At 38.2% G+C, this 23,349-nt stretch overlaps 2 protein-coding genes across 2 annotated transcripts in view; both read left to right on the plus strand.

Annotated features, from left to right (window-relative positions):
• frem1a (Fras1 related extracellular matrix 1a) overlaps window positions 1–7,376 on the plus strand; it is a 37,068-nt gene extending 29,692 nt beyond the window's left edge. The window contains exons 33-36 of the mRNA XM_069159049.1: window positions 172–303; window positions 846–961; window positions 1,163–1,248; window positions 5,084–7,376. Of these exons, the coding sequence (XP_069015150.1) occupies window positions 172–303; window positions 846–961; window positions 1,163–1,248; window positions 5,084–5,286 (537 nt within the window). The 3' untranslated portion in view covers window positions 5,287–7,376. The remainder of the gene's footprint in view (window positions 1–171; window positions 304–845; window positions 962–1,162; window positions 1,249–5,083) is intronic.
• A 4,356-nt stretch (window positions 7,377–11,732) lies between these two features.
• Window positions 11,733–16,245, plus strand: LOC138204151 (leucine-rich melanocyte differentiation-associated protein). Its single transcript, XM_069159303.1, has 3 exons — window positions 11,733–11,887; window positions 12,011–12,088; window positions 14,504–16,245. The coding sequence occupies exons 1-3, from the start codon at window positions 11,793–11,795 to the stop codon at window positions 14,685–14,687; spliced, it is 357 nt and encodes a 118-aa protein (XP_069015404.1). The 5' UTR covers window positions 11,733–11,792; the 3' UTR covers window positions 14,688–16,245.
• The last annotated feature ends 7,104 nt before the right edge of the window (window positions 16,246–23,349 follow it).

The following is a 23,349-nucleotide window of genomic DNA, read 5'->3' on the forward strand; positions in this document are numbered from 1 at the left end:
TATCAGACTCCTGTAGTGGTTGCCACTAACAATTCTTTGCGGTTTTCATTATTATTAAAAGAAAAAAGAATGATTGTTTAAGTGTTGTTGCCTTTCTAATTATTGTGAAAACAGGCTTTTATTTGAAGCAGCTCTAGATTAATTTTCATGAACATTTTTGTGGGCCTATAGGTTACAGTTGGTAACTCCATCCAAAAGCCCTGTGTGCCAGAACTAATGGGACTCCTGCATTTCAACCAAACCACCAATCAGCTTCTTCACTGCAATGGTGTCTCATGGAAACCCTGGGCACCAACTGATGAGGTACACATATGGGCAAACCCGCCTGCAATAAAAGCATGTGCAACCTTTTTTTTTTTTTAACAGTGGGAGAAAGGAAAGGTCTAATCTTGGCAATATTCTCCAGGTGTTCGAGTGTGACAGGAGTAATTTGCTGAGAAAGTAACATCAGTTGTTGGAAAAAAAATTTTTTTATCTTGTGAACTAAAAACAATTATCTCTGTTTTGTAATCCAGATGGAGGAAAGTACACTTCTGTCATCTGTAAATTAATTTCAGTCATACTTTTCAAGGGAGCAGAGGGGGTTTAGATCATCAGAATTGACTGCTACTGTATATAAAATCATGTGTCGTCTGCATAGTAATGAAAGTCTCTATTGTCCTTATGTTTTATGCTAAATGCTGACATATGAAGACTGAAAAGTAGTGGATCTAGGATAGTACGCCATAAGAATTGAAGTGTAGTCTTTTGACAAAATGTTGATGGATCTCTAAGATGATTTTCAAAAAGCTTTTATGTTCACCTATTAATGTCAACGTTTCTGCACATTTCCTCTTGAAACACAGATGGTGAGTGCTCAGGTGTGTCCGCAGGGCTGGACCTTTCATGATGGCCATTGTTACATCCTCAGTACTGAGAGCAAGGTCACATGGAGCACAGCTAACAAGGCCTGCAGGGAAAGGTAAAGTCAAACTTTCTGTGTTCTCACAAACAGATTATGTGAGTTATAGGGTGATAAGATTAGAGAGAAATTGTGAGGCAGGGAGATGGACATGCATGCTTCGGATTAGTTGTCTGTCACACAAACACAGACAACACAAATCTTATTCATATGCTCTATTTATACGCTTCCCTTTAAAAAAAAATATTCTTTTCATTTCAGATATAAAGGTACCCTAGCAAGTGTTCTCTCTAAAGTCAACTTGGACTGGATGTGGGACTTCAGTGGAAGAAAACCATTCTGGATAGGTGGGTGTTATGATTTAAAGATGATTAACAACATTTTGAAATATGTTATGTGTAATTTTACACAACATGAGTGCTAATTTTCTCCTTATTGGACATTGGACACTGTGAATACCAACTACTCAGGCCTGGAACACACTGGCTGCGTGGTGTATGGTAACTGTTGCTGCGTGGCGTCATTTCATTTCGGCATGTATATTAATGTCTGAAAGCAGCCACACTGCCCGCTGAGACACCTCAGCCGCGCCGCGTGTGCGTCGCATCATTTTTAAAATAGATCCGATGCCTGTTTTACAGGCGTGGTTACAACTCATCACTTGTAAGACCTCAATAATACTATTCTGATGGCCTTTTTAACGAGAATTGAATTGATTCAATGGTAGGACCTGCAGCCGCAGCACCGCACTGACACGCAGCTGGGTAGATACACATGTAAGCAAGCTGCTGCTAAGACGTGCATCTAAGGTAATGCACAGGCAGTGTGTCCCAGGCCTCATGACTTAAAACTTTATGAGGAACAGCTTGCATACAAAACTTTTACTTTAGAAATAATTAATAGAAATACAGTATCACGAAAGTTTTAGTACACCTGACATAAATTAATTGTATGCTGTGGAATGCTGATTCAGTCCTCTTCAATGGCTGAACAAAGTTCATCGTTTCAAAATTGTAACACAGGTTGTATACACCGATCCAGAGCATCCCAAATATGCTTAATGGGTAACATGTCTGTTGAGTATGCAGGTAATGCAAGAACTGGGATGTTTTCGAATCAGTGTAACGTGTGGGGAATGCATTAACATGAGGCGATGGCGGCAGATGAATGACATGACAAAGGGCTCAGCATCTCGTCACGATATCTCTGAGCATTCAAAGTGCTCTCATTACCACACCCGTGTTCATTGGCCGCAATTTATGCCTGCCCTTATCTTAACTCCACCAGCACCAGGGGCCACTCTGTTTACAATGTTCATATCAGTTAACCGCTCGGCCACAATATTCAACTCTCAACTCAACTCAGATTTATTTATAGAGCACCTCTCATACAACAATTAATCCCAGTGCTTCACAGAGCAAGATAGAAGAAACTTAGAATACAATAAAGACAGGCAAAAATTAGAATAAAAATTGAACAATAAAAATCAATTAAAACCCAAATTATAAATGAAACAATGAAACAATAGAGCCTCAATTAAAAGCCAAGCTAAAACTAAAACTACGCCATACACTGTCAGCCATCTGCCAGGTACAGTGTAAAACAGGATTGATCCATGAAGTGCAAGATGCCCTCAAGGGTGAGCACTTGCCCGCTCATTTTGTAGCACTGGGCAAGTGTGTTTACATGTGTCCTGTGGTTGTGAGAAACAACGCTGGAGACAGCTTATGGTTGTGAAATGAGCCTTTAATTCATGGACAACAGCTCTGGTGGACATTCCTGCAGTCCGCATGCCGGCTCCATGCTTTCTTAAAAGCATTGTGTTTAGCCTTTACCGTGACCAGTCCAGGGCACCACACCTGTGCAATAATGATGCTGTTTAATCAGCATCTAGATGTGCCAAAAATGTCAGGCGGATGGATTTCTTGGCAAAAGTGAAGTCCTCAGTAACACAGATTTTAACAAATTTGTGAACAAAACTGAAACCATTTGTGTGCATTCACACAAATAGTCTTTCTTTTACTGATGAAAAATGGGAGTAAAAACAAGTGTTTTGTTTGTGTTTTTGTCCAATGCATGTATAATAAAAGTTGGTAAAATGACAGATGAATGTGCCAGCTTTATGTTAAGACAGAAAAATATTTTTGTTTTCAACATAACAGCAAATGTTATCATAATGTTGTTTTGTAAAGTGAACCAAAAAAAAAAACACCTTAATTTTTAGAGAGAGAGTAAAGAAAATGACTACAATTACAAAATATGCTAAGTGCAGTTTTTAATTGAACTTCAACGAATAAACTTGTTGACTTACCACAAAATAAATTATGTTAAACTTGCAGGGGGTGTATGTTTGTGTGATACGAATTAATTTGGACTCTTCTTCACATTTGTGTAGACAACTCTAAAACTTTGCTTCATGGATAAATTAGGTTTCACAGAATAACTTCATTTTCCTTTCACACTAAACATATAATCAATTTAGCATTACATGCAAGCAAGATCTTGACCAAAAGTGCAGGAAATGTACGTTCAAAAGCATAGCTCGCTGTAAATTAGAGGTGATTAAGACTGAGAAATCAGTAGATTCCAAGTCTCTCTTCCAGTATCGATTTTCATATCAAAAGATCAATATTTAAACTGAGTTATTTGGAGTAAAAGTGTATTTTATCATCAACCGAAAGAGAAACTACACTGACAACAGAATCAGTCTACAGAAGACAGGAATTCCTTTTCCTTTCGCCTCTCATTGTCAATTGTGACCTATGGCTCTAACAGTCTTAGCATTGATAATGAATCGCAAACAGTCACAAATATTTTAGTTTGAAAACAGCGACAACTGTGTTTGTGATATGTGTGGGAGGACTGCGAAGTAATGCATCCGAAAATGAAACACAAGACAGATTACAGTGAGGTTATGCTGCAGTGGACTGAAGAGGAGAAGAAAGGTGCCACTGGTGAGACGGAACTCAATCACTAAATCCTGTCGGGCAGAATATATCCAGGAACATGAGAGTACTTCTGACCATGTTTTGACCATGCTTCCCTTTTTATTTAGACTTCAAGTATGTTGATGCTCAAACAACGGCAGTTCCCCACATATTTATTTTATTGCCAATTAATCTGTAAATTTTGACATCCATTTTAAATGATTTACTCTATAAGCAACACACCTTACCTACTAAATGTACATGAGCAGCAAATGATGTTCACTCACCTAGTCTAATTGTTTATGACTGACAGTTGACAGATCATTTCAAAATGTGATTGTATAATTGACAGATTTATATCTTAATTATGGCATTGGCATTCATTATGGCATTTATTGATTTGATTTAATTTCAACATAGCATTCTTACAGCAAGTCTCAGTAACCTGTCAGTTCCTCTTCTCTTCTACAGGAGTTATAGTGTATTTTGAGAGGCTGCGTACATAGCTTGTTATTTCCCCTTTTCTAAACACATAAAGTTTTTGTACAAAGTATCAGTATCATATTGGTATTGGCGATTTCAGTCCACATTTTACTTGGTGTTACATAGGAAATCAGTTGTATTACACTATTGTAAATGGCATTGTCAGCACTTCCAGTTTCCAGTTAATATGCATTCATAGTGAGGCACATAAGTGATGAGTAACAGCAGTGTATTAACACAATAACAATATAATCATAATAATCTCTCCACAGCAAATGAACAGAGCTGAATAGAGAACATTCTTCTGCTTTGCCTGCCTCTATGCCACCCATCTAAAAGAATGATTTCACATTCTATTACTGCTGTCACTACTGCTGCGGTTTAAATAGCATTTCAAAACCACTATCTTCACCTCAACAACCAAACTGTAGGATCTGAGATTTGTGCAGAGTTTGGTTTAATATTTGGGGAGTGAGAAATTCAGAGCCCAGAGGCCAAATACCAACATAGTATACATTTTAAAGTACTTTATTAATTGATGCCACATGAAATGGCATGTAGTCATGTACTTTCATTCATTATTAATGATATCTTTAATGTTCCTTAATTTAATTAGATTTTGGGGAATGACACGTTAATACACTGCATCATGTCAGTGCTGATTTGATGTATTTCTATACTTTCAAACTAGACTATTGTAGAAACACAATAAAGGGCTATGGCTAAGTATTTTCATCCAAAATTAAATGATTGTTTTCTCTTTTATCATAAGGCCTGAACGACAGGGAGGGCCAAGGACGCTGGGAGTGGGCGGATGGCGAGCCTGTCAGCTACACCAACTGGAGAAAGACTTCTTCACGGTTGAAAATGAAGGGAACCAAAAAGTGTGTCCTGGTGTGGAGAAGGGCAAAATGGCAAGTCAGAGACTGCAACACAAGTAGAGGTCACCACTTTGTGTGTTCTGTGAAAACTTGAATTCAACAGTGTATACAACGTCACAGCCATGAGCTACTCATTGTGTTGTTTCAGAAGAGGTGAGGAGAAAGGACTGATCCTTAGGACACTTAAAGTTCAATGACAGACAACTTTACAATAAGGGTCAGTGAGAAGTTTTCTGAAACTGTTTCTGTGATTTAAATTGAATTTGTGACAATTATCATGTTGCGCAACCTGTGAAATTGAGTACTAAGTAAGTGACCTTGTTTAGACTGCATTTATTCTTGTTTATATATGTAAAGATTTTTTTTTTTTAACTGTTAAGTGTCTTTTCCTTATTTCTGATTGAGCAAAGGTTGGATAACCCACATGTGTGCTAGGCCACCTGGGTCCCAAGAAAGGCCCCGGTTCACTGTGTCCACTGGTTTGTGGTGCAGGTAATTTAGTTTCAAAATGGGTTGTTGCTTTTATGTTTTCACAGATTTTGCAAAATAAAATCCAGTGCCCTATGAAACTTATCATTTATATTTAAATCTTAATTACAGTGTACATATACTAAATATATTTGTGTTAAATCAAATTACCATAAACCAACTGGCACACTGTATTGTAGCTAATTGATTTCTGTGTCACAATATAATGTATATGTGCACTGTACTATTTCATGGCAAAAAAGAAGATTCACCATGTACAAAAAGCAAACTTTTGCCTGGGGCCCATTGAAAGACTTATTTGGCCATGGATAGAATTTATTTTCCACTCTTCATTCACTTGTTCCATGAATCCTTGTTACAACATGTTTCTATAAAGCTAAAGAAAACGTGTTATCAAACCTCATTTATTACTTTAATAAATGTTTATTGGCCATGTCCATGAGAAAACAACATATCAACTTGCATCAAATGAAGCTCTGCTTGTCTACTTGGCTTAATCAGTTCATTCACTTTTGCACAAATGGAATTTAAAGAATTCCCTTTAATAAGGTCTAATTTGATAAATTGTGTAAATTGTTCTTACAGTATTTGCAAGAAAAATCAAATGACTATTTAGAGACTTTCTGCAGATAACAGACATCTGTGATGCCCATATTATAGAGGTAATGTTATTCCGGTGTCTATAATCAGAAAAATAACATTCTTCATTGGTTATGAGCTGCTGCTGTTGTTGTCCCCTTCTTGAGAATTCAACACTACTGATGTTGTTGAGATCAGGGCCAGTGGGTCCTGCAAACCACAAGGTTAAGCAGCAATGTGATTATCCCCATCATGTGATCTACAGCCAGGGTATGAAAGAGGGCCCTTTATACGAGCTGTAAGCAGTTCTCAGAGGTTTGCATGCAGCAAAACATACACCAGATCGTCTTCAGCTTGGTGAGTCCCGCTAAAACTAAAATAGATATGCATGTGATATCCATATGATGTATTCAAACTTATTTTTGAGACTAGCAGGTCACCCTGAAATATGGTATAAATAATGGTTGATTACTACTGTACAGTATTTAAAAAACTGTTTTTTGCAGGATTTAGAACATCAGTCAGTCATGAGGAAAGTCCTTCAAGTTTTGAGACATATCTAATGTTTGACACCACTAATGTTAAGGGAAATAAATCCTTTGCTGTACACATTAAGCTCCTCACTCACTCTAAACGCATGGGCTTTAATACTGACTAAATTCCATCTCACTCATTTTCTTGAACATGTTTTTTGTACAAATTTCACATATGAATCATCTTAACCTCAATATTAGTGCCTTGGCATTTAATTGGTTATAGTTTTCAAAATAAAAGTGACAAAACACTCCATGTTGCGGCAGTTTGAGATCAGTTCCTGTGCTGTTTTACTCGAAAATGTTTTTTCTTTCTGAAAATGTTTGTTAAGAGGATGTTATCATCAGCTCACAATAGTATCAGGTAAATCATTACTCCACAGTCTCTGAGAAATGTGATTTGTATTCCACGTTGTCATTAAATGCACCAACTAACAGTTTCTCTAATCTTGTCTGTCATATTATCATACGATCACTATAAGAACAATGCAAATGTTGTGTTTGATTTCGTTTTTTAAACATTGGATAAGTGTTTCCCTTTGTTTCCAATCTGTGCTAAACCATATCATGACTCCAGCTCTCCTATTTCATTCATGCATCATTCATTCATTTGAACTATTCTATTTAAGGATATGTGAATTTGATACATGTATATATAGAGAGAGAATCACAGCTAAAATAAAATATACTATATATATATATATATAAATAATTTATATATATATATATATATATATATATATATATATATATATATATATATATATATATATTTTTTTTTTTTTTTTTTTTTTTTTTTTTTTAAACTTATAAATCTGATCCAGTTACATCAATACTATTGTACTGGGCAGAGTGAGAGGACCCAAAGCAGCACACAAGACCAGAATCTAAAGTGGAAAGGAATTTATTAAAGACAGGCAAGGGAGAATGAGTGGAGGCAGGCTGTGCTGGCAGAGTGGACATGAACAGAGGCAGATCAGGCTGGCAGGGTGATTGTGTGAGGCAAGTGGAGCGGAGCAGAAGGGAAGGCTGACAGGAGGCTGGTATGGGCTGGATAGTGGTGAAGTGAGGCAGCCAGAGCTCTATGGTGATTGCCGAAGGCGAGGCAGACAAGACTTGTACACGTATTCTCCTGATGTTGTGCAGCATGTATCTACAGAATTTACCAAAGAACCACTGAGCCACGTGGCTAATTTTGTATGCATCAATTTTTATAATATGCTTTGCATTGACCATTTATGGTTGAATGCGGGTGTTGAAGGTGGGATATCAAGTTAATGTTCATATCAATCACGTGGATTGTGATGTATAAAGGAAACTTTGCGTGCAGGTGAGCGTGCCCATGGTTCTATAAATCTGAATATTTTTTTGTGCAAGCCATTTCCTGCTTTTGTGCGCAGGTACACTTTTAGTGTGGATCCTACGCAATGTTTTATAAATGAGGCCCATGGTGTTTTGCCTTCTTCAAGTTCCTAAGCTGCTCCTGTACATAAACAATGCACAGCACCATGATGTGCACTGAGCAGTGGGAAGATAAAACCCTGATGAGTAAGTTTTACAAATTGACTCGCTTCATTATCCTCAGTTCCTGAGTTAAACCCGTTTCTGTGTGCGCTGGTCCTTGCAAACGCCATATTTCTGTGGAATAGGGCTCTGCACTGTGAATTTGTCTCCCAAGGTCTGATTGTCAGCTCTGAGTTCTACTGTGACGTTATGAGGCACCTGAGGAAAAACACTCACTTCAAATGACCTGAACTGTGGCACGACGGCACTTGAGTTCTCCGACATGGCAATGCGCTCGCAGTGCACTGAAAACGCACAAGTTTCTCAGCCACGACAACACAATCACCACTTCTACTTGCCAGGCTTTGCTCCCCGCTGCTTATTTTTTGTAATTTTTTTTGGCATACTTTGATGTGCGCTCTCTGCTCAAGTTCAGGTGCGTCAAACATTGGCGAAGCATGTGGACCACTGCTCACAAATGCGTGGATAACTCAGGTTCTGATTTTGATCAAGTGACAAAACTTAAGAGTCCCTACTCACGAAGGGTAGGCTACGTCTTCTCTGTGCTCCGTGCACATCATGAAGCGACCCTCTGTTCATGCGCAGGGGGAGCAGGGTGCTTGTCTATTTTATGTAATGTATGGTTGAGTCCTGTATGGCCTATTCTCAGACGGGAGATGATGTTTTCTTCTTTTCACTTCTAGCCTATAATCCTACCTGTACCAACATGTTGTATGTTATACGTTTGTCTTCTGGTTTCACAATCATCTCAATACTTCTGCCATACTGGTTGTGCATATGTCCTGATGAATACCAATACTTCAACTCATGGGACTTGTACGTCTACTTGATTAATTCTCAGACTTTATTTGGCCAGAATATCCGCCTGGTCATTTCTCTCCACACTAACACGGACAGGAACCCAAAGGGAAATGTGTCGGCGTGCCCTTAGTTTTTATTCTGTACATTGAGAGAAATATTTCATTGATAATTCCTTTTCTGAATGATGATCTACCAGAGCTTGCTTGTAAGTGCTGAGAAACTTTCAGATGCAATAACAGTGTTATTTAGTTCCCTCTCTTCTACCCACTGCACGGCCAATGGTATTCCCAGCAGCTCTTTGGTATAGACTGACAATTATTTGCTGGGTTGTATAGTGCTGCACCTGCGCACTGCGTTTCTGGATTTCGGAGCCATCTATGAAAAACAAACACTGAATCTGAGAAATGCTTTTCTGCGGCGCAGTACTGCGATCAACAGAAACCGATGCTTTCAGCCTTCGGTCTACCAACCCAGCCCAAACCTGTGAAATTTGTGTCATTATGTTCCCAGCAGTGTGTTAAGGATAGCAGGATGTGTATCATGTTGACGCTAAAGGTTCACTCAGAACGCTGGCATTTAACTTAACCCTTCTGATTCTTAGAGGCGTTTCTCCCATTTTCACCTGCATCACTGATACTGGACATGCTCCACTACAAATTATCAGGGACTGAGCTTGTAAACACATTTAACTTCACAAGGTTTGATTCTGCTGCTGACGTGTAAACTATGCCCTGTTTTCTGCGAACAGAGACTTTCCTACACTTTATTCAACCTTCAAAAAAATATTGTTGATTATTATAATGAATTGTAATGGAGTACACAACCTGCTGCATGGGGGTTCCATTTCCCACCTAATACTTGTTGGAATATGCTGAACCTATTATTACTTGTATTTTTCTTTCAAATAAAAAGTCGAGAACCCAGTGATGTGCTCTGCCGCCAATTCCCAGTGTCTTCAACTTAATAAGCAGTTCTTCTTTCTAGAGCAGACCTTAGGAGAAGATGTCAGGCTTCAAGGTGTTTATTTAACAGCAACAGAATAATCAGTGTTACAGAGCTCTGGGGTCCAGACTATGTTTCCCTGACCGCAACAGAGTATGTGTCAGTTCACGAAGTCTGACTGACTGTCTCTCCCTGACCCGGTCTTTTTGTAGTAAAAAAAAACACAGTGCCATGCGCAGTTGAGCTGTCCTCTGTTGATTTGTTGAGGGGGCTCGTCTTTAGCAGCTTGGTCCTGTTTTATGACTCAGAAGAGATAAGAAAAATAGGAGGTGAAACTTAACGGTTGTAAATCAACCGTTCCATACCGTAACCCGGTGGCCTTGTTGTTTTGCACAGCGGTATGCTGACCACATCAGTATCGCTGACCTATATAGGCACAGCCTGTTGCATACGCCTGAGGAGTAATAATTGATTAATACGAGATTGCATATAAGAAATATAATATGGCATACATATATTGTATTATTGTAAGCAAAGACTAGCATATAATAGCACAATAACAACGTTTTGTATGATGTGAGTTAAATATGGTCATTGTTAGGAGCTGTTTAGCCTCCACCGCTAGCGGCTAAAGAAGCCATGAAGCCAACGTGAGCACAGCGCAAAAGTTTGCTGTCATATTTTTTAAATAGATAGTCTATTCCTTAAGCCTGTAGAGTATTGTGTCATTTGTCAATTTTTGAATGAGATGGAAAAACCTGAACATCATTACTTCCAGACTCATTGAGTTTGGAAGTGACACAATGACAATGTTCTGTGTCATTGATATCTGTGATCCACGTTTTGTTTTGTTGTTTCCTCAAGGTCTGATCATGGGCATAATCATATGACGTCTCCTCTAATCTTCATCGTTACAAGTGGAGAGGAACATAAGAGGTTACAGAGCTGGGACTTTTGGTCATGGATCATCATACCACAGGCCAACACAGTAAATCCAGTCATGACTCAAGTTTTCAGTGGCTTTCTTTTGCTCACCAGTGCCTTACAGAAATTCCTTATGAAACCATACTGACACAGACAGACACCCTGGAGGTACTGGACCTAAGTTACAATCTGCTGGATGAGTATCCTTTTCAAAGGTAAAATCACCCCAGAATGACCAAGACATTGGGATTCCTGGCCTTGCTGGCTCAGCATTCACAAAATTAAAGCATTACTTCACAATACTTTCATACTAAAAAAAAAAATGGAGCCATAACTGTGTGCAACAGGGGCAGACTGAAATTACAATATATATATGGTATTGGGAATTTGACTCCCATTACAGGCCTGCTGTGACAAACATCTATGAGTGTACCCCAAAAACCTCACCAGGACTAGGCTACACCAAATAATGTACATGCAAATGTTCAAGGAAAGAAACACAAAACAGTTTGCTACACTTTTTAAAGAAATGATTGAGATACAAAGCTAGCTGTAACAATTCAAACTGCATACTACAGATGGCATCCCTCAGTAAAATCAAGCAGGTGGGTGTCCAGTTTATCACACAGATAAATATTCATCACAATACATATTTCATGAGTAACTTACAGGCCCAAGAAACTGTAGTTCAGTGTGTTCTCCTTCATTCAATCCTTATTGGAACCCTGCTCTGCTGGGGCAACTGGAGAAGCTCAGCACTCTAATTCTGGATTGCAACAACTACACCTCTCACGTCAAGTTTCCCTACATGCCAAGTGTCACCACGGTGTGTATCAACAAGAACAAAATCAACAACCTGCCTGTGTTTGTGGATGAGATCAGGCGAAAGTTCCCCAGCATCAAGTGAGCTGGTTTGCTCTTTAATTCCTGGAGGGGATTTGTATTTAGTACAGACAACCAGGTTTTTTTTTTTTTTTTTTAATTGATTTCTTGTCCCTTATGTGTCTCTATTGCTTTCAATTCTAGGATCCTTAGTATGATGAACAATGAGGCAGCACCTAGCTATTTCAATGGAGGGAGTCTGACCCAATATATTGACTACAGGTGAGAATCAAGATCCTATATTTCACTGTTGGTCATTATTTCTGGTAATTTGGGCATTTTAGCAAACTACATTTTATATATAAAAAAAAATTACACATGGCAGGCATTATACAAATCCAAAGACTCAATATATGAATAACTGACTGCTCATAGGTATTTAGAACTTTATGTTTTCAAGAAATGTTTTCAGAACGTAATTAATGTAACTAGCTGTTGTCCTGGCTACAGCACTGTTGAAAAGCAGCCTTTTCCTACATATTGCTTTTAGACAGATGTTACGTTTTAGAATTGGAAATCAAAATTCATTAAAACTACCAGCAGGTAAATTCAAGTATTGCAGGAATACAAAAAGAGGTTAGAGACAGACAGATGACTATTTTAAATGAAAAAAACAACAAAAAAACAAACAAACTTGCAAGCATGAACGGGCCCTCGTACCCCTGTGCCCGTTAGGGGAACTAGTGTTGCTGGTAGATGTGGCCTTGCGTTTACATTTTCTATGAAGTCCTGTGTCCACTAGGTGGCATTCCTGTTGTCAGTTGGTACAATGAGTGTGACTTCTGAAGGTCATGTAGATGTCCTCAGGCTCGGGGTCTTATCAAACATGAAATTTGGGGCAGATTGGAAACTGTAAATTCAAGTTACAACAACTTCCTTTTTCATGGGGAATAATACATCATCATGGAAATAGCATTTGAAGTCGTAAAAATTAAATTAAATCATTTTGAGTGATCAAGTTAACCTGCTGGGATCAGTCCACCAATGGAGATAATCTCTCATTTCCTGTTGACAGTATGTAGCACTTGGTATGTAGATGTGGTTTGGTGGGGAATCTGAGGCATATTAGATGATGTACATTAAATTTACAACCACTTCTTTTTTCAAGGCAAATCATGTTAAACAACTGTAATGCCACAGACACGCTGTTAAATAAAAACTCTTTAACCTGTCATTGCAAAAGTCTTAAGATTGCAAAAAACTAATTTTAAATTGATTGAATTAATTATAAATTCTCGGTCTTAAGGCTTTTCGGACCCAGTTCGAGTTGGATCATAAAACATGTAATTTCTTGTTGCCAGTGGGTGGCTCTATGACTATGACCAAATGTTGGCATGTAGATAGGACTGTTTTGCAATGTACATTAAACTTACACCAACCTACATTTTCATGGCAAAACGTCAATCAAACAGATTGAAATTTAAGTTAGTCTGATCATTTCTGTTGGAGGAGTTTGCTCACTTACAACATATGGAACATGGATACAAAATTAAAAGTGGCGACCCATTTCAGATGTACATTTTCCCATTTCTGAAATGTGCTCCAAGTTTCACGAGTTTTCAAACACCTTTAAGCACCCAGAAATGCAGTTTATATGATAGAAGAAAAAAAAGGAATAATAAATACATTTTGTTATTAAATATAGTACTTTTATTACCACTGCTATTACCACATAATTATTATATGATAAAATATACGAGATGCAATGATGATGTCTGTAAACTGACCAGATCAGATCTCTGGTGCAGCAGTTATTGCCGTTTAAAGCTTCATCTTTTTACTTGAAGTACGGCACCCTCTTCTGGTTAATGCAAGAACCCTAAACTCAAGGTCCACCTTTTGGCTGTTTTGGATCATACATTATTGTATGATCTTTGTGTTTAAATGTTCACTGAACAAGTTATTTTGTGTGGTCAGAAATGCTTGATTTTTGCGGCTGCTTTAAAAAAAAAAAAAAAAAAATTGTGATCCAATTTATGTGAATTGTCTTTAAGTCTATATAATAAAAACTGAGTCATATGTACTGCCTTACTATGTAAGCATGCATATCACAGAAATTCCAGGAAATGTTTTTTTTCCTGAATTTAAAGAACCATGGACTCAAAGTTACAAAACATTCCTGATTCATAAAAGTGACGTTGCTTAAAAAAATATGTATTCTCTGTAATTGGATTTATTCTTCTGTAAAAACAAGTGCTTTAAATGCTTTTTTTAAAAAAATAATATAAACTCAACACATGATGTGTTAACAACTATAAGGTCCCATCTAAATTTGGAATCCTAATTCTCATAATACCACATTTCCCCTGAATCCCATCTCTTTAGGCTCATCAAGTGGCATGGGGTTTGTTTTGATAATGAGAGGAGAGGTTCACAAGTCTTGCGAAGTGTACACTGGGAGGGTTTTTTTGTTGATAAAGAAAAGTTTAGTTTGGGAAATCTTACTTTTTGCCACAATCCTTTAAGTAGAGCTACTGTTGAGTAATTTTATTGCTGAAAAATCGTGAATTTTGCACAACAGCAAACTCCTTGTGGAGATAATTTAAATGTGCATTGTTCCAATCCCAGAATCACAAATTCTAGAGAGCTGTTAAATGTTGCTGACAGCATGTTTTCCCAATGTCTTTTCCTTTTCAGACAATATGTGATCAGTCAGATCCCAGGCCTGGAAACTCTGGATGACACAGAGGTGCTTGAGAACGAGAGAGCCCAGGCTAGAAAAACCTACTGGCTGGAGCAGAAAGGTCAAAACAGCAGAAAGAGAAAGGAGGACTCATCCGGGAAACACACACCTGCAGAAAAACTCAAATACAGTCAGTAGACAAAAGGATATTACGTTTTTGAACCCTACTCTAATGCGCTTTTTATGCAAGACTGTCAAGATTATGATATACATTGTAATTTTGATGTCTGCTTGTGTCAGTATTTATCTAAAACTACAGCAAGCATGCAGTCAAATCCAAATCCAATGACTGATAAAGCTACACCATCGTATTAAAGATGAAAACAATTTTAGATGAGTATGCACTTCTGCACCTGTCCCTGAAATTCCTATTTAACTATTCTTGACGTGATGTTCGGACGTTAAAAGCTCTAATCTGCTTGGTCACTAAAGCTAAAGCTGCAACAGGCGAGATTTTATATAGCTTGTAAATTGTACTCACGGCATAATGTTTTCATTTGTAGACAAATTTTGCCAGTCTTTGAGAAAATTGGAGCAGCCTATGTACAATTTTCAATCCACTCATCTCAGTCTCTCTGCGTCAGATAAATAAGGGAAATGGGGATGTAGCTGCATGCTTTGTCTTTGATATTTTCACTAGGAGGACCAAACTCATACTAATAGTCTAGTGAGCCCCCTAGTAGTTTCCCTGAGAAAACACTTAACAGCTTTCCCAAATTCTAATTTACAAGTTTTTAAACGTGTCAGATTATGTTCAGAAATAATTTAAAGGTACAACGATTAGTCAGCAGTATTAGTTCAGTTGATCAACATAATTATTTAACGACTATTTTGATAGCCAGTAAATTGTTTACAAAATAGCATCTGATGACATAAGGCACTGGAGTGCAAAACACGTACACTCAAAAAGAAAGTGTGCAAATGCATGCAAATCCTACATACATTTTTTTTTTTTTTTTTTTTTTAAACCTGCTGACTTGAAGTGTGATCCATCTCTTATCAAAAGGGATGGAGCCTATCTCAGCTGACTTTGGGAAAAGGTGAGCTACACCTTGGACAAGTTACCAGTCCATCACGGAAGGACAGACACGCATCCACCTCTACAGCCAGAACCATTTAGAATCACCATTTACCTAACACGCACGTCTGTTCTGCAAAAGAGGTTAAACATACCCATCATATCTTTCTGTTATCTGGATTAAATAAATGTAACAAATGTAATAGCACCAAGCAGTCTCACAAAGATGGTTATCAACTCATTAAATCAACCCAAGGTTACCTAATCCAGTAAAGAGCACGGGCACGTAAAAGTGGCTGGTTTGCAGTGTCTGATCAGTCAAAAACAGCGTATTGGCAGAAGAGCGACATATTTTACAAAACTAAGAGCAAACTTTAATATTAGACAAATATGAGGAAGTTAAACCCATAATCCAGGCTGAAAAGCAACACAGCTGCAACTGCAAAATACAGGGTTTACAGCTGGCAAACTGACTGTGTGAGCATATGATTTATGATATCACTGCCCCTTTATTACAATATGAGTGCGATGCAATGGTGAAAAACAATTTTTAAAAAAATTCAAAGCGAGAGAAAAATACAACAGAAAAAGGCAGGTGGTATACATGTGAAATTTCATGATAAAGTACAAAATGATGTACGAGTGCAAATGTACACTGTCTTAACAGTATGTGTAATGTACAACACAATACGATAAATATGATACAATATAACAATGACGTGTTCAAATATGTGCAAAATCAGATTACAGAGTTCATTGTGATGTGTTCTGATTGTGTTTATTACCATTTTAGCCATATTCTTTAAGTAGCTGCTCCAGCGGTGTCAAATGGACTGAGGAGCAAACAAGAGCTAAACATAACAACATAATTCAAAGTGGTAAATTGGCTTACTGTCATGCCTTATAAGTAAGACAAATACAAGGCTTTAGTGATTCAATCTCTCTCTTTTATAGGATGGAATTGGTATGTAAAAAAAACAATGAAATGGAATATTTATCTTTATCCATCAGTAACATGAAGTAGTATTCTGTTGTGAAGTTAGAGGGACCGTATCAATTGGATTTTGTGCACATTTACTGTGTATATAAGTGCTGCATGGATGAAGATGTAAGTGTAGATGTGAGAGTAGTTCTGTTATTAACCACAAATATGAGATTTAACACCCAGCTTCCCATATTCCGAAAAAAGTGTATTCATTTAAAACGAAGAAATTATGATGATCTGAATCTGAGAAAATAACTAAAAATGATGAGTAAATTGAGGTTAAACTAGTCTAATTGGCAAGTGATGTAAATGTCCTCATCGTGACTCAGAGTTTTTAATCAGAATTCTCAAACTTTTTATCTAGTACTTTGAAAAAATTAAGTAAATATTGTATGTGACTTGTTGATGTGGATGATGTTTAGTCAGTCCTGCATTTAATTCCTTATTAGACTCAATTCGTTTTTCTCAAATGTAAGTAAATACACCCATCGTTTCAGACCCACCTTTGATCTTGTTCTACACCATATGACATCGAAACTGAACATTTCATAGTATTTTTCAAAACCGTTATTGTTTGACAATTTGTAATAACGTTGAATTTCAAATAATGGACTACCCACGATTTGGGAAAAAAAATACACTACTGTAGATATCTATGTCCGAGTAATGTAAATTTAAGGAAGTCCTCCCATTGTTATTTACTTCCATGCCATGTCCCAATTTAATACAGGGCAGCTATCACAACTTTACTTCCACAGAAGTGGATCATTTTGTTGATCATGCTGCAGCCTCACTGCGCATGATACTCTGCAAAGTTGCCCATTTGAAAATGAAAGCAAAGGAGACGAGAATTTGGAAATGCGCTTTTTAAAGTTGACATCACAAAAGCTGGAATGGAAGAGGCATTCCACCGATTAATTTAAAAACTGGGAAGACACTTAAGAATAACACATAAGAAAAATCCCTCCATAATGCCAGAAGTGCATATTATCCATTACTAATAGAAGGGGAAAAAAAGACCAACCAGAGGTTTCTTTTCAGCACTGTAACCAGGCTGACAAAGAGTCACAGCTCTATTGATCCTTGTATTCCTTTAGCTCTCAGTAATGATAAAATTGTGGGAAAAAGTAATCACATTCTTCCCAGAAGTTCCACAGATACATTGTGAAGTACCGTAGCTCTAGAAACGTCTGTAAGACCTGATTTATATTTAAAACACTTCTCTCCTATAGATCTTTCTGAACTATCTTGAACAATTGCTTCATCTTGACATATGAGCCCATCCCAGTTGGACTACTCAGGGATGTTTATACTTTATTAACACTTCTTCATTAGATGTGATCGGTCTTATTTGACAACCTACACACCACAGGCCGCTAAGGTGCCTTCAAGAGAAAGAGACCGGCGGACGTACAGACGTACATAATGCCAGGTATGGTTATCACCATAAGTAGGCTTAAAAAAGAGAAAGAAAAACAAGGAGGGAAAAGATTCTCTCTCTTCCTCTCATTTGGTCTTGGAGCTGGCACAGGAGGGGTGAATGGGCGATAGCAGCTTCCACAGGGCCAGGTGGTGGTTAAAGACCACCTATGGACAAAAGGAAACCAACCCATGGAATAAGGAGAGTACAATCCAAAAATTATAACAAAAGATTTGAATCTGAATATTTCAAAGAGACAGCAGTAAATGTGTCTGTGTCTTCGTGCACATCGACCTCAAAAAGCATAAAGAAAATGGTCAGAGTATCTGGAAGAAAGGGGAAAGACAAAATATTAGACACAAATAAAATATCATAAAGCAGCTGGACCTGAGACATCTGAAGACACATCTGCCAGAAAAACTCAGCTATTTTTCCCCTTCCGCTTTTCCTTTCATTGTCCTCTTCCTGTTCTCTATTCATTTATTTATTGTTTTTTGGTGTTTATAAAACCACCCCAATGCTCCCTTACTGTTACATACACAGTCGTTCTACTGCCCAGCACCTCGTCTAATAAACACACATTAAATACAGGTTTTTTTTTTTTGTGTGTAACCAATGTCTGTTTTGTCCCATTGTGTAAATCCTGTCATGTCACCCACTGGACTAATGTTTTGTGCTATCTTATCTCACCTATTATGCCTCATCTCACTAAATATAAAAAAAAAAGAACGAAATTGTTTGAAGATTAAAAACTTTGGGGAACTACAGCACCACAGCAGTTAGGTAAAACAGGCCAAATGAAAATTAAAAGGTCTATCTCATTAAATGTTAACTTTTCCTACACATTGTTTTCCTGCTGTTGACACATTCCAACCCTGTTGGGCCGGCTCGGGCTTTGTTTTGTTAGGAACCCCTTTTCCAACTCTATATATTTTGCAGTGTCACAGTGTTTTCATATTAATTCTTCTTTCTCTACTCTTATATCAGTTCCTTCCTTTGCTGCTGCTCGACTCCCTGCTTTTGTTGTTCTTTCTCCTTAATCAGAGTGGAAGTAGACTCCAGCCTGATTAGAAAGCTGACAGGGGAGCATCAGCCGAAGTTTACCCCTGCACCTACCACTGCTGCAGGAGTCTGAGCCTGTCCTATATATATATATATATATATATATATATATATATATATAAAACGAAAAATATATATATATTGTTTGTGTGTGAATGTGTACATTTTTTGTTTGTGTGTGAAGTGTAGTGTGTTGGTAGGAAGGAAAACCAGATAGCTCTTTGTTTGTTAAACACACTGTGTGCATGTGTGTGTGTTTAATGATTCAGTTTGAAGCCTGCTTTCCTGTGTAATGACTCACTCTTCCGAAACTGTAGGTAACTAATAAACACACACATATACACAATCTCTCACCACATTCCCAACAGTTGTTAAGACTGCTCAACCCGTTCACATCAAATACTGCCGTTTTGTCACAGCCTTCTCATACATACGCAAAAGGTGCCTTTATGCACCTAAAACCATGTGGCTGGGTTTAGGAAAAGGTCACGGCATCGCATTTTGTTCAGATTTACAACCAAAACTATTTGGTGAGGGAAAGACCATGCTTTGGGTTTAAAGACAATAATTTGTCAGTCTCTCTACTTCATCACATGACCTCCTCCTTCTTCTGTGTTCACAGTGCAGACACCAAAGGCTTTAACAAAACAGCAGTGTTTGGCACCCCGGGAATGAGAGCGGGGCTGGACTGTTGATACAGTAAGACTGCTCAAACTCACATGACATAAGCAGTTGTGGAAAAGGTATTTAGGTCCTGTATTCTAAGTTTTAACTTAAATTTGAAGTAAAAGTCAAAAAGTATTAGTTGCAACTTGAAGGAAAACTGTGATTTTTCCCACCTGGATCATATTTTCATGACTGGGGACGTTCATTAATGTTTAACATGTTCAAGTAGCCTTTCTTCTCTGAATAATTGAATGGGAGCAGCGCTATAGCACCCCACATTAAACAGCCACTAATGCCAGGCTGCTTTTAATGCTAAGCAAGACTAACCACATTCTGAATCTGGCTTACAGATGTGCGACTGATATTAACCTTCTCATTTTACTCTTTGAAAGAAGGCAGCATATTTCTCAAAATGTTGCAGTATACCTCTCAATGTATTTTGGGAGTATGTTTGGTTTAAACCTCTCAGTTTGTTTAACTACATCGGCATTGCTTTGGTTACTACTTAACCACTTAATATAGGCCCAACACTAATTTAGAAAACAGACCAAGCAGAGCCACGGACTTGACTGGACCTTCCTGTGCACTGCTCTAACATTGACTGACAGCATCCTTTATGTTCAGTCTCTAAGGGCTCCACTATTCTTGCTCAACTCAGTGAGCAGAAATGTGAGAGCGCTGAGAAGGAGGCGAATGAGACCACTGGGGGCTCTGTCACCTTGCCTCCTGCGCATCAGCAGAGGAGACAACAGGCTGCCTTGGTGAGATTTGCCATGCTTAAAAAAAATAAAAAATAAAAATAGGCCCTAATGTTAAAAATGATGAGAGTAACCTTTGAACATGCATCACATCTGATTCACAGTACTACAGTTGTCTTTGGGTCACTGGGGATCTGGATAGATTTGTTTTTTTGCAAAAGTTTTGTTAAATTCAAATAGTTATATATCTCTCCTTGATCCTTAAATCTCCAGTCGCTCATTTGATATATATATATATATATATATATATATATTTTTTTTTAGCTTGGGGCTGACAGCATCAGTTGTAGATAATTCATGACTCTTTAAAGGCTAAAACAACTTCAAGCTTGTTGTTTTCTTCGGAAGCAGGTGTCTGTACTCGGCCAAAACCAGCTTGTGAGCGAGAGGACAACATCTTTCACTCACTGTGCTCGCAAAAACAATTTGAGGCTCAAGAGGTCACGTCGGCTACACTTTCTGCTGTGGCCACTACATCAAAATTGCCACGACGTGGACCGCCATTGTCCTGCTATTCATCCTGGGAGGTGAGAGAACTGTGAGGTCGGCAGCCACTAACTACCTGGAACCCATAATTGCAGCTGCAAAGAAGATCATGTAAATCAATCGCATAATAATTTTGTATTTAAAAGTCACGCTTTCTGGTCTGAAATTGGGTATAGGCCCGTCATCGCTGCTAGGGCCTATACCCAATTTCAGACCAGAAAGGGTGACCGAAGCATCCAATTGTTCAATCCACTCTGACACAAAAAACTGTCAACTGATTGTACATCAGGTGACAAATGCCATATGCTTTAGAAACACTCTGAAAGCACGCAATATGTCATACAGTTTCTGATTAGTGTATGCATGCCTTTTCATTCCGATTCAATTACTGGTCAAAGAACGTGAAATACGCTGCAAGATTGCAGCACTGAAGAACTGTCTAGTATGATATAAACTCAGTGACTCATCTGCAAAGGTTCCTGTTAACGTGAACATGTCCTGACGGCAGTTGTCAGTGCAGTGCAGTGCCATTCTGAAAAGTTCTAATTGATCCTTATTCAGCTTTTTTTTTTTTTTTTTTTACATGTAATTTTTTTTTCCACATTTCACTGCCTCTCGGGTATTCCAATGGATTTATCTTCCCCCTTGTGTACAGGCCTTTAGTAAACCTTCCAGTAGCAGTCATTAACTCGAGTGTCCTTCCAGATAAGCATGCACCATCTTCCCAAGAGTCCAGAGCAGACCTTCAGACAGAGGAAGGCAGCTGTCTAATGCTGAACACAGTTAGGCAAAAATAAATGGGAAGAAAATGTACCATCAAAAAGTGAGTAGAAGTTTATCACTTTAATAGGAGGGGGAAACAAATATTTCAAGGAAGTATTTTGCCCTCGGCAAAACATGACTAGTCAAGAGACTGACTTGCTGCATATTTTGTTGCAGCGATTACAAGTCCTTCTCTTGTTTAAACCCTTCATGGATCCACTTAAAAAAAAAAAAAGCATGCTAAGGACAAAACCAGTACTGAAAAGGGTCCCAGAACAGTTTAAACAAAGATAGTGTTTATGGTTACCAGAGAGAATATCGTGTGTGCTTGAGGGAATCAGAGAGTCACTGATGGTGGTTTATAAAGTTACAAGCAAATTCAAATATATTTTAACCTATTTTCATGTGATTGATTTGACTTAGATTTGAATGTAATCAATGTTCTATATATTTCAAGTATAATATTTCAGGTGTTTCCACTGCCAAATGGGAGCCTTTTCTGTGGGTCTGTGAAGTAAATCTAAAGAGCCTTTTATGTCCAATATTTCATATAAACTTGCTAAAGGTCTGGCTCCACATCCATTACATCCTCAGTGCCTGTCAATCGCCAACAAAAAGTTCATGCGGTCCTGCTTCTTATTCCTCAGGAGGGTTTGGGAAGTCCCCGCTCCACCGTCCCCTGCCTTCTCCACCTCATCTTGTCAAATTGCTGGTTTAAAGAGTTCCTGACATTTGGCCACCAGAGTCATAGCTAAAGCCTGAAGAGGAAGAAGGGATGGGTGGGGTTGCTTGCCTGTAGGCTTGGTTCGCTAATGTACCGGACATGACAGGGACACCAGCCAGGTTTGTTGTCTGTATAGTGCCAAAAAAAAAAGAGAATTGAGAGAATGAGATTAAAGAAGCAGACATATTGGGCCTTTAAAATAAGAATATAATATCTTACCACTGTAACACACACACACACACACATATATATTTGTATATATATATATATATATATTTATGTATGTATATATATTGTAGCGCCTCGGCTTGACAAAGCTGCCAGACGGTGCCCGTTTGCTGGAGCTTTATTGTGAACAATAAACAGGCCACTGTAGCCAACGCCACCACGCGTGTAGTCCTTCCAACACCCCTGACGTCTTCCATACGTGGACATTAAAAAAAAAAAATTCTACTCCGTCATTCCTTCTGCTCCGTCACATGACAGGTGATCACGGTGCCGGCGCAAAAGGGCACATGGTGCGTATTTCTGTGACGCCAACTGCTTTGGCAAAAAGGCAGGAAGTGTTCGAGGGGGCAGCGGGTGTTCTTACAGGATTACCCGACAAGGACCGACTGTGCATTTTAAGCAGATAACGGGAGAAATCGTTTGCACGGCACCGATTGACTGCTGTCGTTCATCCGAGTTTTACGCGCTCTCGTTTTGTCGGTCCCCTTTGCCAACATCAAATTATAAATTCACACAAGGAAGGGAGAAAAAAAAAAACGCTGATTGATCAAATCTTAAAAGTCGTTCTGCGTTCCGCAGAGACAACACAAAGCCGGAAAGAAGGTAAAGTTTCCTTCAAAATAAAGCATCAGTCGACTCTTATTTTCTTCCCTTGACAAATTTAGCACCGTATTGGCGTGGATCTGCATTA

The sequence above is a fragment of the Embiotoca jacksoni genome, unplaced genomic scaffold, assembly GCF_022577435.1.
Source record: "Embiotoca jacksoni isolate LCO1_2020_lvr unplaced genomic scaffold, fEmbJac1.0.p SCAF_24, whole genome shotgun sequence".
Lineage (NCBI taxonomy): Eukaryota > Metazoa > Chordata > Actinopteri > Embiotocidae > Embiotoca > Embiotoca jacksoni.